Source organism: Somniosus microcephalus, unplaced genomic scaffold, assembly GCF_052327205.1.
Source record: "Somniosus microcephalus isolate GS21.2 unplaced genomic scaffold, FLI_Smic_1.0 unresolved_chr7, whole genome shotgun sequence".
Classification (NCBI taxonomy): Eukaryota; Metazoa; Chordata; class Chondrichthyes; order Squaliformes; family Somniosidae; genus Somniosus; species Somniosus microcephalus.
In genome coordinates this window covers 45,804,863-45,821,100 of record NW_028225185.1, presented here as the reverse complement: position 1 = coordinate 45,821,100, position 16,238 = coordinate 45,804,863, and the positions used below count along the sequence as shown (strand labels likewise).

The 16,238-nt window shown below is 47.4% G+C and overlaps 1 protein-coding gene across 1 annotated transcript; it reads left to right on the top strand.

The window, feature by feature from the left end:
* Positions 1–230: 230 nt before the first annotated feature.
* Positions 231–15,362, top strand: LOC147086876 (uncharacterized). Its single transcript, XM_085978346.1, has 3 exons — positions 231–327; positions 13,759–13,957; positions 14,654–15,362. The coding sequence occupies exons 1-3, from the start codon at positions 231–233 to the stop codon at positions 15,360–15,362; spliced, it is 1,005 nt and encodes a 334-aa protein (XP_085834472.1).
* Positions 15,363–16,238: the final 876 nt, after the last annotated feature.

The window sequence follows — 16,238 nt, the reverse complement described above, 5'->3', positions numbered from 1 at the left end:
CTGACCAAGCTTTATGTCACCCATCCCAATAGCTTCTTCCACGGCCCTGTGCAAATTTCTGTCCGATTGGGCCCCTGTGAAGTCTCCTGGGAACAGTTTCCTCCGTCTGAGGCGATGCATCAAGACGACTTGTTATTTATTTATTTATTTTTTATTTTTAAATTGAACATTTTACAGTAAATCACATTTACAGAGCTCATTCAGCTCTTTGTACAAAGTCACAAGCCCTCATGCCTACAAGACAGGCGTCCCAGTCTCTACATGCATCTTGGTCGTCTTCACTTGTTCATCCAGATAGTGGGTCTCCAGAAATTCACACAGATGAAGGTCAGCACTCCCAGTGGAGGGAAGTGCAGATCCAGCAGACTCTAGTTGACACTATTCCCCGTCTGCAGGGCTCTTTGCATCGCCGAGCGGAGCCTCCCGCTCTCTCGACCGAACAGGTGGACTGTAAAAAATAAAGCTTAAAGAAACGCTAGATTAATATTTAAAACTTATCAGTTTAAATTATAATCTCCCTGGCCGGGGTGACGATGCACTCCAGTCCCCGTGGTGCTCACCTGTCCCGAATGGCCTCGAGCTGGCCGGCGGACACTGCACGCTCCATCTTCAGGGCCACCCGGGTGCGAACATAGCCGCGGAAGAGAGGCAGGCAATCGGGCCGGATGACTCCCTCGACCGCCCGCTGCCTGCACCTATTAATGGCCACTTTGGCCAGGCCCAGGAGCAGTCCCACGAGGTGACTTGTTATTCGTGTGGCCTACCCCGCTATAAAAAGCAATAGCTGGATTTCGGACACATGATAAGTTCTGGAATGCAAGATTGCGAAGGGTAGATCCAAGGCCATTCTTCTGTACTGCTGAATGATCTATCGGTGTAGCAATAACTGCCAGCCATCAGGATTTGGTTAATACTACAAACATCACTTCAGCTAACTGCGGTCAATCTTCAAAATGGCTTTCTGCAATCGCCACTCCTCCACGTACGCTACAATCTCCTTAGTTCAGCATCATGAACTGCTATGTCATCAGATGAAATACGTCAATGGAGGCCAAAGAACATACAAATGTATCAAGTGGTGATTGGGAGTGACATCAGTGCTTTCTGTGTAGGCTGATCTGTAGCGATACCTCCAATTGCTATCTTACTGATAAAATAGTTGGACAACTGCAACAACTATTAACACGTTTTCACTGCAGAGGAACAGGGTTTATATTCACACCACTAACAACAACAACATGTATTTATATAGCGCCTTTAACGAAGTAAAATGTCCCAAGGCGTTGCACAGGAGCATTTTAAGACAAAAAATTGACACTGAGCCACATAAGGATAAATTAGGGCAGGTGACCAAAGAGGTAGGCTTTAAGGAGCGGCTTAAAGGAAGAAAGAGAGGCAGTGAGGCGGAGAGGTTTAGGCAGGGAATTCCAGAACTTAGTGGCCCAGGCAACAGAAGGCACGGCCACCAAAGGTGGAGCGATTATAATCAGGGATGCTCAAGAGGGCAGAATTAGAGGAGCGCAGCGGGGTCGTGGGGCTGAAGGAGATTAAAGCGCTAGGGAAGGGGCGAGGCCATGGAGGGATTTGAAAACAAGGATGAGAATTTTGAAATCGAGGTGCTGCTTAACCGGGAGCCAATGTAGGTCAGCGAGCACAGGGATGATGGGCGAACGGAACTTGGTGCGAGTTAGGACACAGACAGCCGAGTTTTGGATGACCTCAAGTTTACATAGGGTGGAATATGGGAGGCCAGCCAGGAATGCGTTGGAATAGTCAAGTCTAGAATTAACAAAGGCATGGACATAACACGCATTGCATTCTTCGTGATTTTACTGCTGGTTCATTTCTCCAACCATTACAGTGTCTTTACAGTTAGTACATCTAACTTGTTTTCACCTGAAATAAATCTTTAATTAACAGTTTTTCAGGAGAGACAATTTAAACCTTTACATGGCCAATGTAAAATAACGCAAAAAGCAATTTCACAAGACATTGGCCCAGATTTTAAGGGGCCTATGACGTGGTACACACAGCGTATGCTGTCATAAATGCCCCGCGAGTTCTGGGTTTCCACCTGCGATGCACAGGTGCGAAAATCGGAACTTGCAATCTGTCAAGTTTCTCCTTGTCAGAAAGTCCACATCCATTGTAAATTCACTTTTCCTGTGGCCTATTTGCCCAACTCCTACCCAGCGAATACCCACCAAACCGTAAGACATTTTTTTGCCAGCATAAGTATTAAAAAAATGCTAAAATAACATTTTATAGACGATTTAAACATTCACTTACATTGTAAATACATTTAGGTTGTTTTTGTCCCATTTAAAAATGGGTCAGCTGTGGCTCGCCTTTGAGTCAGAAGGTTGTGGGTTCAAGTCCCCACTCCAGGGACTTGAGCACATAAAGCTAGGCTGCCACTCCAGTGCCCTGCTGATGGAGCGCCGCACTGTCGGAGGTGCCGTCTTTCGGCTGAGACGTTAAACCAAGGCCCCGTCTGCTCTCTCAGGTGGATGTAAAAGATCCCATAGTGCTATTTTAAAGAAGCGCAGGGGAGTTATCCCCGGTGTCCTGGGGCCAATATTTATCGCTCAACCAACAAAACAAAAACAGATTATCTGGCCATTATCACATTGCTGTTTGTGGGAGCTTGCTGTGCGCAAATTGGCTGCCGCACTTCCCACATTACAACATTGACTCCACTTCAGAAAGTACTTCATTGGCTGTAAAGCACTTTGTGATGTCCAGTGGTCATGAAAGGCGCTATAGAAATGCAAGTCTTTCTTTATTTTATTTATTTTTCAAAATCTTACATTTTTACTTTGTGTTTAATTAAAGGGTATTTTAATTAATTTTGAACCTGCGATTATTTATTTTTATTTCAGTGTTGTGAAATTGTATTTTCTAGGAGATTTCTATTGAGCTTATGGGGATTCCATATGTAAATGGAATCCATAAGCATCCCTCTTTTTCAGTCCACACTGGGGAGACCAAACGCAGATTGGGTGACCGCTTTGCGGAACACCTCTATTCAGTCCGTAAGGGTGACCCTGAGCTTCCGGTCGCCTGTCCGCTTTAATTCACTGCTTCACTCCCACTCTGATCTCTCTGTCCTCGGCCTCTAACATTGTTCCAATGTAGCTCAACGTAAGCTCGAGGAACAGCACCTCATCTTTCGAGTAGGCACTTTACAACCTTCCGGACTCAATATAGAGTTCAACAATTTCAAACTCTAACCCCTGCCCCCATTTTTCATGCTGAATGATTTTGCCATTCCCATTTGCAACATTTTAACTTTCCTGCCTCTTACAAAAGCACAGTATGTTCCTTCAATTACTTGCTTCCCTCCCCCCCGCCCCCCCCCACCCCCCTCCCACCCTGTCTCTGCACCTGCTTAATATCTGTTACATCTCCAGCTTTTTCCAGTTCTGATGAAGGGTCTAAGACCTGAAACGTTAACTCTGTTTCTCTCTCCACGGATGCTATCAGGCATGCTGAGTTTTTCCAGCATTTTCTGTTGTTATTTCCTCTTTTCACTGGTTGTCCTGGCCCACGTGATCGCAGGGATGCTCGCGTACCGCAACCCTATAATATAAAGTGAAGACAAATTACAATTTTAAGCAAATAGAACTAAAACTTTGGCTACATATGGCTTCAGTTCCAAGAATGCGGGACATACTGAACTCGACAAATATACTGATTCGGATCGGAGGCTTCCTGGGGGTGCAAGCCTCTGACCTGCACTTAACTAGCGTGCCGGCCGTTGTGCTGTGGGCCTGCATGGGATTCTAATCCTGGGCCTCCTCCAACTGCCGACGCGCAGTGCTTGCGTATCCCAGGGGCGCAGTTAGTTCGAAGCATCCCCTGGGAACAAGTGGGCCATGGAGACCCAATGGTAGCAGGGAATCTGTATTCATAGATTTGACAGGAAGAGCTGTCAAATCTATGAATACAATTCAACCCCAAAATATAACTAAAAAAAAAATCACATTTTTAAAATAACTATAAATTACATAAAATAACTATTTTAAACAATCATTTAAATTTTTGAAAAAATTAATTACAGTTTCGAACAGGGCTAGAAATAAACTTACCTTTCTTTAAAGTATTTAGAAATAATAAACCTGTGGAAAAAATGTTTCTATTTTACTTAATTCACCACTTACCTTGTCCAAAGCAGGCTTTGCGACTGCTTTTTTGAAGCGTAGCTGCTGGCTACTTACCCTCCCGGAAAAACCTGGAAAATAACGGAAGTTCCAGGCGTATGCGCTGCCTCTCTGGTGCATGCATTCAACCTGTGAACCCCTTCCTTTAAGGGAACGGAAGTTCCGGTTTCCTGCGCATGCGCAGTGCAAGCACGAAACTGGCACTTTCGTTGGGCCTACGTGTGAGTACCCAGCATGTACTCACCCGTAGGGACCCGAATTTCTGGCCCCTCCATAGCAAACATGCACTGCAAAAATTCAACTGCATTTGCATAATTCCAAAAGCAAATCCTATAAAACTGTACATATTGGTACGGATGTGAATCATTAGAGATGATGGCTGTCTGTCTCTCTCTCACACACATGGCTAAATAATGATAGAAAGAGGTATATGATATTTTTAAGAGAAGTAAGAGAGGAAATAGCAGAGGTTCTGACCATCATTTTCCAATCCTCTCTGGCTACAGGCATGGTGCCGGAGGACTGGAGGACTGCTAACATTGTACCATTGTTTAAAACGGGAGAAAGGGATAGACCGAGTAATTACAGGCCAGTCAGCCTAACCTCGGTGGTGGGAAAATTATTGGAACTAATTCTGAGGTACTGGTTAAATCTTCAATTAGAAAGGCATGTATTAATCAGGGACAGTCAGCATGGATTTGTTAAGGGAAGGTTGTGTCTGACTAACTTGATTGAATTATTTGAGGAGGTTACAAGGAGGGTTGAAGAGGGTAGTGCATTTGATATAGTCTATATGGATTTCAGCAAGGCTTTTGATAAGGTCCCGCATGGCAGACTGGTAATGAAAGTAAAAGCCCATGGGATCCAAGGCAAAGTGGCAAGTTGGATCCGAAATTGGCTCAGAGGCAGGGAACAAAGGGTAATGGTCGAAGGGTGCTTTTGTGACAGTTTCCAGTGGGGTTCCGCAAGACTCAGTACTGGGTCCTTTGCTTTTTGTGGTATATGTCAATGATTTCGACATGAATGTAGAAAGTATGATTAAGAAGTTTGTAGATGATACAAACATTGGCCATGTGGTTGATAATGAAGAAGAAAGCTGCAGACTGCAGGAAGATAGCAATGGACTGGTCAGGTGGGCAGAACAGTGACGAATGGAATTCAATCTGGAGAAGGGTGAGGTAATGCATTTGGGGAGGGCTAACAAGACAAGGGAATATATTATAAATGGTAGGAAATTGAGAAGTGCAGAAGATCAGAGGGACCTTTGAATGCATGTCCACAGATCCCTGAAGGTAGCAGGGCAGGTAGATAAGGTGATTAAGAAGGCATACGGGTGTTATGTCTTCTAGCGCTCATAGTGCTTTGTAAAGACGCCTCTGGACTCGGTAGTTTGTAAATATAAACTACTATTTTATTTGAGTTGTAATGGCTGCCTGCCGCATGGTGCGGGGTGATATTTCCAAGTGCCCTGTGCGGCGCCTGTGCACTACTTTCCCAGCATCGTAGTGCTGCTACACTTGATTTGAGTGTTAGTACACTTGTACAATGTAGTCCCAACATAACTATGCAACATCCCTCTTTCCCAACAAAACTAATTACATCAATTTTTCTATTTTACAATGTTTCCAGTTGAATAACGTTAACAAAATACAGAACGTGAGCATTCTTTGCTCAATTTATATACAGATAGCTGAAGTGCCCGGCGGTGCCGAGGCTTTTTCGAGGGCATGTTGTTGTTGGAAGAGAGAGAGAGAGAGTGACTGGGGGGGGGGGGAGGGAGGGAGGGGGGGGAGGGAGGGCGGGGGGCGGAAGGGAGGGTGGGGGGGAAGGGAAGGGGGGAAGGGAAGGGGGGAGGGGGGGAGGGGGGAAGGGGGGAAGGGAAGGGGGGAGGGGGGGAGGGGGGAGAAGGGAGGGGGGAAGGGGAGGGGGAGGGGGGCAGAGGGGGGAAGGGGAGGGGGAGGGGGGAGGGAGGGGGGGCGCGGGGGGGAGGGGGTGAAGGGGAGGGGGGAGGGAGGGGAGGGAGGGGCGCGAGGGGGGAGGGAGAGGAGGGAGGGCGGGGGGCCCCCCGAGGGTCGCCCCCCCCGAGGGTCGCGGCCCCCCCCCGAGGGTCGCCCCCCCCCCCCCCGAGGTGAAGACCGCCGATTGCGGCTGTGCGAGACGGCCGGGTGGCCGGTTGCCAGGGTGACGCTTGGCGGCCCCCCCCGAGGGTCACGGCCCCCCGTGGGTCGCTCCCCCCCCGAGGGTTGCGGCCCCCCCAGAGGGTCGCGGCCTCCGCAGAGGGTCGCGGCCCCCCCCCCGAGGGTCGCGCCCCCCCCCCCGAGGTGAAGACCGCCGATTGCGGCTGTGCGAGACGGCCGGGGGGCCGGTTGCCAGGGTGACGCTTGACGCTCAGCAAGCCCCGCCCCCCAGCCGAGCCAGAGAGAGATGCCGCGTCTCAGCTCCTGCTGCGCGCGCACCCTAGCGGCGCTGGGCTCTGGCTCGGCCCTCCAGCCTTCGAGTGGGGCCGGGAGGTGCCTAGCTCGGGCGTGGGTGTGAAGGAGAAGCCGAGGCTTCGAGGCCTACCTGGAAAATCGGGGAAAGGTAGGAAAATTAATGAGATTAGATAAGTTAATTCGTTTCTAAATCATTTTTTTTTTAAACAATATGTATTTTAAAAGCAACGTTTTTTTTAAGACGCAGAAAGCGGGAAAAAGAAAGGAAAAGTTTGGAATCAAGATGGCGGCGACTCACCTCGGTTCAGAACGATAATGCCCGGCCACACACACACCGATTGGCCCGGCGGCACACGCCAGCAACCCGGCGTATGATTGGTCGAGCTCGAGGTCTCTCTGTCGCTAATGAGCGGATAATGAGATGCTAATGAGCGGAATGTTGAAGGTTTTTGGGATACCGCGGGCGCAATTTTAGCCCGGCTGAAACGTAAATACGCTTAAAACCGTCTCGGAAGCGTAAGCTTTCTTTGGAGGTAACGCGCGCGTAGGTACGCCCTGTAACTTTCGAGCGCATAGCCCGCCAGACGCACAGGCGATGACAGACAGAATGACAGATGGACAGAATGACAGATAGACAGAATGACAGATAGACAGAATGACAGAATGACAGAAGTACCGATTTATATATATAGATATTTGTCCATGTTGCTTTACTGTTCTGTGCCAATTATAATTGTCTTTCTAATTATTCACGGAACCGCTCAGGTGGTTGCATGTTACTCCTCCATCTTGTGGACTTGGCTGTAACTATTCCTTTCTGCGGAGTTTTGGTGTGTTCATTTCTTGTTGCCGGTGCTGTCATGTTTGGCTCTGGAGAGTGCATGTTTGCAGTTGTTGTATTTGAGGTGTTTGTTTCTGGCGTTATATTGTATTCCGTGTCTGGTACCATAACTGCTGTTAATGTTGTCCGCTGTTTGTCAACTTCAGGTGAGGGCCTGATATGGATCCTGTTTCGCTTTTATTGGTTTCCAGGTTCTGTCTCTACCAAGTAAGATCTTGGAGTATCAGCTTTTCCAATAACCTTGGCTGGACTCCATGTTCTCAACAACGGATCTTGTATGTGCACTGATTGCCCATTTAGCAGCTCCGGCAGTGGTTTTGCATGCTTGTTATAGTGTGTGCTCCCCATAGCTTGTGTTTCCATCAGCTTCTGCCGAACGTCCTCTTTGTCCTGGGGAGGATATACCTTTGCTGGTAGAGTTGTTTTGTATTTTCTACCGTTTAGTAGTTCTGCTGGTGATTTCGAGTCTGCTCTCAAAGGTGTCGATCTGATTGCCAAAAGGGCGAGGTCTTGGTCTTCTCCCATCTCCTTGCTTTTGATGCGAGCTCTTTTGACTGTTTGGATCTGTCTTTCAATAAATCCGTGTCCCCTTGGATAATGTGGGGATGAGGTAATTATTTTAAATCCGTATTTTCCAGTCAGTGCTCTGAATTCGCTGGAGGTGAATTGTGTCCCATTGTCGCAGATGACCTTCTCTGGGATGCCCTGTTCTGCGAATAAGTTTTTCGCAATTTTTGTGATTGTTGTGGGTCTCATGTCGTTTATCCTTCTGACAAAATGAAATTTTGAGTAGTAGTCTGCTACTACGATGTACCACTCCTGGTTGCACAGGAACAGATCTGTTCCGACTGTGTGCCATGGTCTCGGGGGTACTTCCATTTGAATCATCTCCTCCTTCTGCTGTGTGTTTCGGTATTTCTGGCATATGCAGCATGTGGAGACCATTTGTTCTATACTTTTGTACATGCCTATCCAGTACACAGCTGATCTGGCTCTTAGTTTACATTTCTCCATCCCCATATGGCCTTGGTGTATTAAGTGGAGAAGTTCCGTTTGCATCGTTTTTGGTATTATTATTCTTGAACCAGCAAGGAGAACACCGTCCTCCACCAAGATGTCATCTCTGATTGTCCAGTACTGTCGGATTTGGTTTTGGACCTGCTGGATCTTCTCCGGCCACCCCTGTATTACCTGTTGCATGAGTCGTAGCAACTCCTCTTCTTTACCAGTCTCCTCTTGAATTTGGCTAAGCTTTGTGGGGGTAACATTGACGAGGTGGTGTGTTTTTACTGTCAGGCCCTTCATCGCGTGTTTTTCGTGTGGTGACAATCAAGACAATGCATCTGCCAGTGCCCTTTCTTTTCCTGGCCAGTATTTTAATTCGAAGTCGTAACTTTGGAGTCTTAACAGTAACGTTTGCTGTCTTGCTGGGGGCTTGTTTAGGTTTTTCTTGTAAATTTGTTCGAGCGGACGATGGTCACTCTCTACCTCGAATTTTCTTCCGTATAAGTAGGTGTGGAACTTTTCGCATCCGTATACTACTGCCAATAGCTCTCTTTCGATGTTAGCATATCTTGTCTCTGCTGATGTCAATGCCTTCGATGTGAAAGCTATTGGTTTTCCTTCCTGCACGAGGGCTGCCCCTAGCCCCCTGGTAGAGGCATCTACCTGTAGGGTGACAGGATTTTTTCCATCGTAATAAAACAGGCTGGTTTCTTTACATAATAATTCCTTTAGGTGTTTGAAGTTCCTCTCATGGGATTCTGACCATTGGTATTCGGTGTCTTCTTTTAGTAATTCTCTTAGGTTCGCTGTGTAGTCTGACATGTTCGGGATGAATGAGCTCATATACTGAACCAAGCCGAGGTAGCTTCTCAGCTCCTTCTTGTCGTTTGGAGGTTCCATCTCTGCTATCGCCTCGACCTTTTCGGGATTAGGCTTGACATGCTCCGGTGTGTAGATCATGCCAAAAAATTTGCATTTCGTACTTTTAACAATGCACTTCTCGGCGTTCAGCTTGATGCCAGCCGTTCTGATGCGCTCCATGGCCTCGTGCAAGTGCACGTCATGGTCCCTTTCATTTGTTCTGTAAACTTGGATGTCATCAGCGATTCCAATGGCTCCTTCACAGCCTTTGTATGTTTCATCGATCTTTTGTTCGAAGATGTCTTGGCTGACTTTCAACCCGAATGGCAGCTGCAGGAATTTATAACGCCCCAATGGTGTATTAAAAGTCGTCTGGTTAGTTGATTCTTCATCCAGTTTTATGTTCCAGTAGCCGTTTCTGGCATCCAGTTTGGAGAAGACTTTGGCTCCTGCCAGTGCTGGTGTGATTTCTTCTAATGTTGGTGTGGGGTAGTGGTCCCGCTTTATTGCCTGGTTTAAGTCTTTGGGGTCCAGACAGATTCTGAGCCGCCCATTCGGCTTTTCCCGTACCACAATCGAGTTTACCCAGTCTGCGTGTTCAGTGACCTTTGCGATTATTTCTTTCTCTTCCATTTCTTTTAGTTCGGTGTATAATTTTTCTTTTAGCTCGATGGGTATTTTTGTTGGAGCGTGGATGACGGGTTTTACCTCTGGATCTATTGTTATATGGTACTTGAACTCCCCGAAGCATCCTACAGTGTCATCAAAACACTCTGGATACATGTCCATCAAATGTTTCGTGTCCATGATTTGTGGACGATTTTCCAGTGGGGTGTTGCTGTCGACTTTCAGTGATGTTTTTGTTCATTCGTGGTTTACTGAGATTAACCCCAGCTTCTCGCAGCTGTTTAATCCCAGGATCGCCGGTCCCTCAGAGTCGGTCACATGGAACATACAGTTGATGTTTCTGCTTTTGTGTGTTCCTTTTATATAGGTTGTTCTGAGTTGTCTGATCTCGCTCCCCCCATACGCTGTCAGCGTGACGTTGTTTGCTTTAAACATCCTCTTTTCGGGTATCTATCTTCACCCAAGTTTTCGGGGAAGATCCTCTGGTATAGCCTCAGTGGAAGGATGTTGCTCTGAGCTCCTGTGTCCAACTTTACTTTTAGATTGACGGTTGTGGGCTGTCCTTCGATCCTCTTTTTAATCTGGATGATAATGTGCCATTCTTTCTTTGGGGTGCTTTCCGCTCTGGACGTTTCGTGTAAGAGAACCTTTATCATTTCAATGTTCAGAGCTATGTTGTACCCGCAGTCTTCATCATCTTGCTCACCCATGGTATGGATTTTGTTTTTCTTTTGTTGGTTCTGCTGTCCACCTCTGCTTTTGGTATGTAGCCCCTATCTTTTAGCTCTGCACATCTTTTGCCAGTGGTTTGCTTTACCACACCTGTTGCAGCTTGTTCCATACACTGGGCATTTTCTTCTGTCTGTGTAGTCGTGTTGTCTTCCGCATTTTCTACACGTATTCTTCCCGCTGTCATATACTTGTTTTTGTGTGCTGTGCTTTTTGCACACTGCATCTACTCTGTGATCCAGTTCAGGAGTTGTCCGCACATCAGCCATATGAGTATTCAGCGTTTTCATCTGTTGTTTTGTGGCTTCGTGAGCCCTCACTGTATCTATGGCTCTGGATATTCCGAGCTTTTCTTTTCCTATTAGTTCTTTTTGCACTTCTGTATGTGCTGATCCCCATATTAGTTGGTCTACCAGCCTTTCTTCTAGTTCCGTAAACTTGCATTTGCTGGCTTCATTTTTTAATCTCGTCAGGAAATTGTCAGCCATTTCACCAGGTTCCTGTCTTAAGTTTTGGAATTTATACCTGTGTATGCGGTGGTTTGATTTAGGCTCGAGATGGTTACTGAACTTTTCATAAATCTCCATAGGGTTCATTTTATCCTCTTCGCATAAACTCCAGCTGTTATAAAGATCTAAGCCTTTTTCTCCCGCCCACAGTAGAATGTAGCTGACTTTTTCCTCATCGGAGGAGCATTTCAGGAAACTTTTAAATGTAAGCTCGCATTTTTGCTTAAATTTCCGGAAAGCTTCCACGATATTGTCGGCTTCCCAGTTCATGATGGGGAGCATATTCGCGGTCAGTGCATTGGACGCCGCCATTTTAGCTGTCCATACGATTCGTGGTTAAAATGCTGCAGAGTTTACTTTTAAATTTCTTTCTTCAATCTGATATTCTTTTATTTGTGTAAGTTTTACTCACGTATACCGCTGCCACCATGTTATGTCTTCTAGCACTTGTAGTGCTTTGTAAAGACGTCTCTGGACTCAGTAGTTTGTAATTATAAACTACTGTTTAATTTGAGTTGTAATGGCTGCCTGCCGCATGGTGCAGGGTGATATTTTCAAGTACCCTGTGTGGTGCCTGCGTACTACTTTCCCAGCATCGTAGTGCTGCTACACTTGATTTGAGTGTCACTACACTTCTCCAATGTAGTCCCAACATAACTATGCAACAACGGGATACTTGCATTTATTAGCCGGGGCATAGAATATAAGAGCAGGGAGGTTATGCTTGAACTGTATAAAACACTAGTTAGGCCGCAGCTAGAGTACTGCATGCAGTTCTGGTCACCACATTACAGAAAGAATGTGATTGTTTTAGAGGGGGTGCAGAGGAGATTTACGAGGATGTTGCCTGCGCTGGAGAATTTTAGCTATGAGCAAAGACTGGATAGGCTGGGGTTGTTTTCTTTGGAACAGAGGAGGCTGAGGGGAGACCTAATTGAAGTGTATAAAATTATGAGGGGCCTGGATAGAGTGGATAGGAAGGACCTATTTCTCTTAGCGGAAGGGTCAATAACCAGGGATAGCGCTCACATTAAGACAGTTGCACTGTCGGAGGGGCAGTACTGAGGGAGTGCTGCAATGTCGGAGAGGCAGTACTGAGGCAGCGCTGCATTGTTGATGGGGCATTACTGAGGGAGCGCGGCACTGTGAAGTAATTGAGTTTAGAGGTGATTTGAGGAGAATTGTTTTCACCCAGAGGGTGGTGGGGGTCTGGAACTCACTGCCTGAAAGGGTGGTGGAGGAGCGACCATCATCACGTTTAAAAAGTACGTGGGTATGCACTTGATTAGGCTGGATAGCTCATTGTTGGCCGGCATGGACAAGATGGGCCCAATGGCCTCCTTCCGTGCTGTAATTTTCTATGATAATTTTCTATGATTCTATGATTCTATGATTTTTTGAATCCATATTTGGTAAATATATCAAGCTGTTCCGGTTTCCAGTATAGTCAAGCTGTACTCTGGAAAAAATGGCAGATTTTATGGACATCATGAATATTCTATGTTTGCACAGCAGTCTATTTTCGACCAAAGATGATTCATTCAGTAACATCACCTGCCAAACGACAAAGGGGCAGTAATTCCTCCCCAAACGCGTAAGTACAGAAGGGGTACTCACGCGTCTGGCCGGAGGAAATGCCGGTTTTCAGCATGCACAGCGCATGCGCTGAAAACCGGCATTTCCTCTCCTCTAACCCAAGAGGTGAAGAGGCTAGCACGTGCGCTGTAGGGGGCAGCGTGTGCGTCTTGGATTTCCTCTGTTTTGGGGGATTTGTGCATGTGTAAAGGCCTCCGGTCTTTACGCTTGTAAAAAGCACATGTAAGTATTTATTTTTACAGGTAAGTGGTGTTTTAGTGTAATTTAGAATTTTTTTTTCCACAGGTTTATTATTTTAAAGAATCTACAATAAGGTAAGTTTAGTTTTAGACCCTTTTTAATAAAAATGTATTTTTTTCAACAAAAAAAATTATTGTTTAAATTATTTTTTTAAACTTATTTATACTTAATTTAATGATGGGATTTTTTTTCATTTTTATTTAAAGTTTAAATAGTGTTTTGGGCCCCCGTAGTTTTCATGAGTTTGACAGTTCTTACTCTCAAACTCATGAATGAACCTTCCCCTCCCCTGATTGGTTGTACAGTGCTCACCTGATCCCAACCGGCACATCGCACTAACTACGCCGCTGGATCAGGTAAGCAGAGCGCGCTGACATCTGAACTGGGCATGTGACAGGAAATGCAAGCAGGCCCGGGCTTCAGATGTCAGCGCGCAGGGTGAGTGCAGATTGGGGGCTTGCAGGTGCGGCAAGCCCTCGACACCAAGTTCTGGGCCAAAGTAACTGATTATCAGCCAGACTGCCCAAGCAACTGATACTATGTCACGGATGTATTCTTAACATTAGTCAACCACACTGGCCCTCCTAAATTGCAGCACTCCCTCAGTACTGCCCCTCTGACAGTGCCGCACACCCTCAGTACTAGCCCTCCTAAATTGCAGCAATCCCTCAGCACTGCCCATCTGACTGTGCGGCACACCCTCAGTACTGGCCCTCCTACATTGCAGCACTCCCTCAGTACTGCCCCTCTGACAGTGCAGTGCTACATCAGAGGGGGAGTATTGAGGGAGCGCCGCACTGTCAGAGGGGGAGTACTGAGGGAGCGCCGCTCTGTCAAATGGGCAGTACTGAGGGAGTGCCGCACTGTCGGAGGGGCTGTACTAAGGGAGCGCCGCAATGTCGGAGGGGCAGTATTGAGGGAGTGCCACACTGCTGGAGGGGCAGTACTGAGGGAGTACCACACTGTCAGAGGGGCAGTACTGAGGGAGCACCGCACTGTCAGAAGGGCAGTACTGAGTGAGCGCCGCACTGTTGGAGGGGCAGTGCTGAAGGAGCGCCACACTGTCAGAGAGGCCATACTGAGGGAGCGCCACACTGTCAGAGGGGCAGTACTGAGGGAGCGCTGCACTGTCGGAGGGGCAGAAATGTGGGACTGCCATACTGATGGAGGGGCACTATTGAAGGGGAGCTGCACTGTTGGAGGGGCAGTGCCGAGGGAGTGCTGTACTGTCGGTGTGGCAGTACTGGAGGATAGCTGCACTCTCCGTGGGGGCACTACTGCGGGAGTGTTGCACTGTCAGAGGGTCAGTACTGACGGAGTGCTGCACTGTTGGATTGGTAGTACTGACAGAGTGCTGCACTGTTGGAGGGGCAGCACTGAGAAAGAGCTGCACTGTCGGAGGGGCAGTACAGAGGGAGCACTGCACTTTCAGATTGTCAGTACTGAGTGAGTGCTGCACAGACAGAGGGGCAGTACTGAGGGAGTTCTGCACTGTCAGAAGGGCAGTACTGAGGGAGAGCTGCACTGTTGTAGGGCAATGCTGAAGTAGTGCTGCACTGTTGATGAGCCAGTACTGAAGAATTGCTGCACTCTCGGTGGAGCAGTATAGAGGCACTGCTGCATTGTTGGAGGGTCAGTACTGAGGAAGAGCTGCACTGTTGGAGGGGCAGTACTGAGGGAGTGCCTCACTGTTGGAGGGGCTGGACTGAGGGAGCGCTGCACTGTCGGAGGGACAGTACTGAGGGAGTGCCGCACTGTCGGAGGGGCAGCACTGAGGGAGCGCTGCACTGTCAGAGGGGCGGTACTGAGGGAGGGCCACCCTGTCGAAGGGGCAGTACTGAGGGAGCACCGCACAGTCAGAGGGGCTGCACTGAGGGAGCGCCGCACTGTCATAGGAGCAGTACTGAAGGAGCGCCGCACTGACGGAGGGGCAGTGCTGAGGGAGCGCCGCACTGTCGGAGGGGAAGTACTGATGGAGCGCCGCACTGTCGGAGGGGCAGTACTGAGGGAGCGCCGCACTGTCGGAGGGGCAGTACTGAGGGAGCGCTGCACTGTCGGAGGGGCAGTACTGAGGGAGCGCCATACTGTCGGAGGGTCAGTACTGAGGGAGCGCCGCATTGTTGGAGGTGCAGTACTGAGGGAGCACCGCACAGTCAGAGGGGCTGTACTGAGGGAGCGCCGCACTGTCAGAGCGGCAGTACTGAGGGAGTGCTGCACTGTTGGAGGGGCAGTACTGAAAGAGCGCCGCACTGTCGGAGGGGCAGTAACGAGGGATGATATTTCTTTTGAATGTCACACTAAGCTGAAGCACCGTCTGCTCTTTCAGGTGGTCAGGGTAGATACCATGACACTATTTTGAGAAGGGTAACACAGTTCTCCACGGTGTGCTGACCCGTGTTTATCCATCAACAAAAATAATTGAAAAAAGGTTAACAAGTCATTACCTGATTGTTGATTGCTCTGTGCAAAATGGCACCAGTGTGCCCTACATTGCAGAAGTAACCATACTTCAACAAAATACACCATTTGTTCTAAATGTCCTGAGGTTGTGAAGGGCACAGTATAAAAGCAAGTCTTTCAATGCTCAGCTCAAGTAAGTTAAAAAAAACTATTAATGAACAGATTGCTGCCACTGACTCGAGAATGGTATGCTGGTACAGTCTAATCTCCAACAATCTCGTTGTTTTTACTGTAAGCATCAAGGTATAAAATGCTCAAATAAGCGCATGTGTCTGACTCAGTCTTTGATGGAACAAGTGAAGGTTAAGTGATATATCACCCTGAAACCTACCTCTTGACAACGATGTACATTTCCCCATTGTACATCTGTCCCGATATATACAGTGCTGAATGGATATGTATTATAAATCAGTCCCAGTGTATACAGTGCTCAATGGATATGTAATGTACATCAGTCCAAGTGTATACAGTGCTCAATGGATATGTATTGTACATCAGCTCCAGTATATACAGTGCTCAATGGAACTGTAATGTACATCAGTCCCAGTGTATACAGTGCTCAATGGATATGTATTGTACATCAGTCCCAGTATATACAGTGCCGAATGGATATGTATTGTACATCAGTCCCAGTATATACAGTGCTCAATGGAACTGTAATGTACATCAATCCCAGTGCTTACACTGCTCAATGGATATGTATTGTACATCAGTCCCAGTGTATACAGTGCTCAATGGATATGTATTGTACATCAGTCCCAGTATATACAGTGCC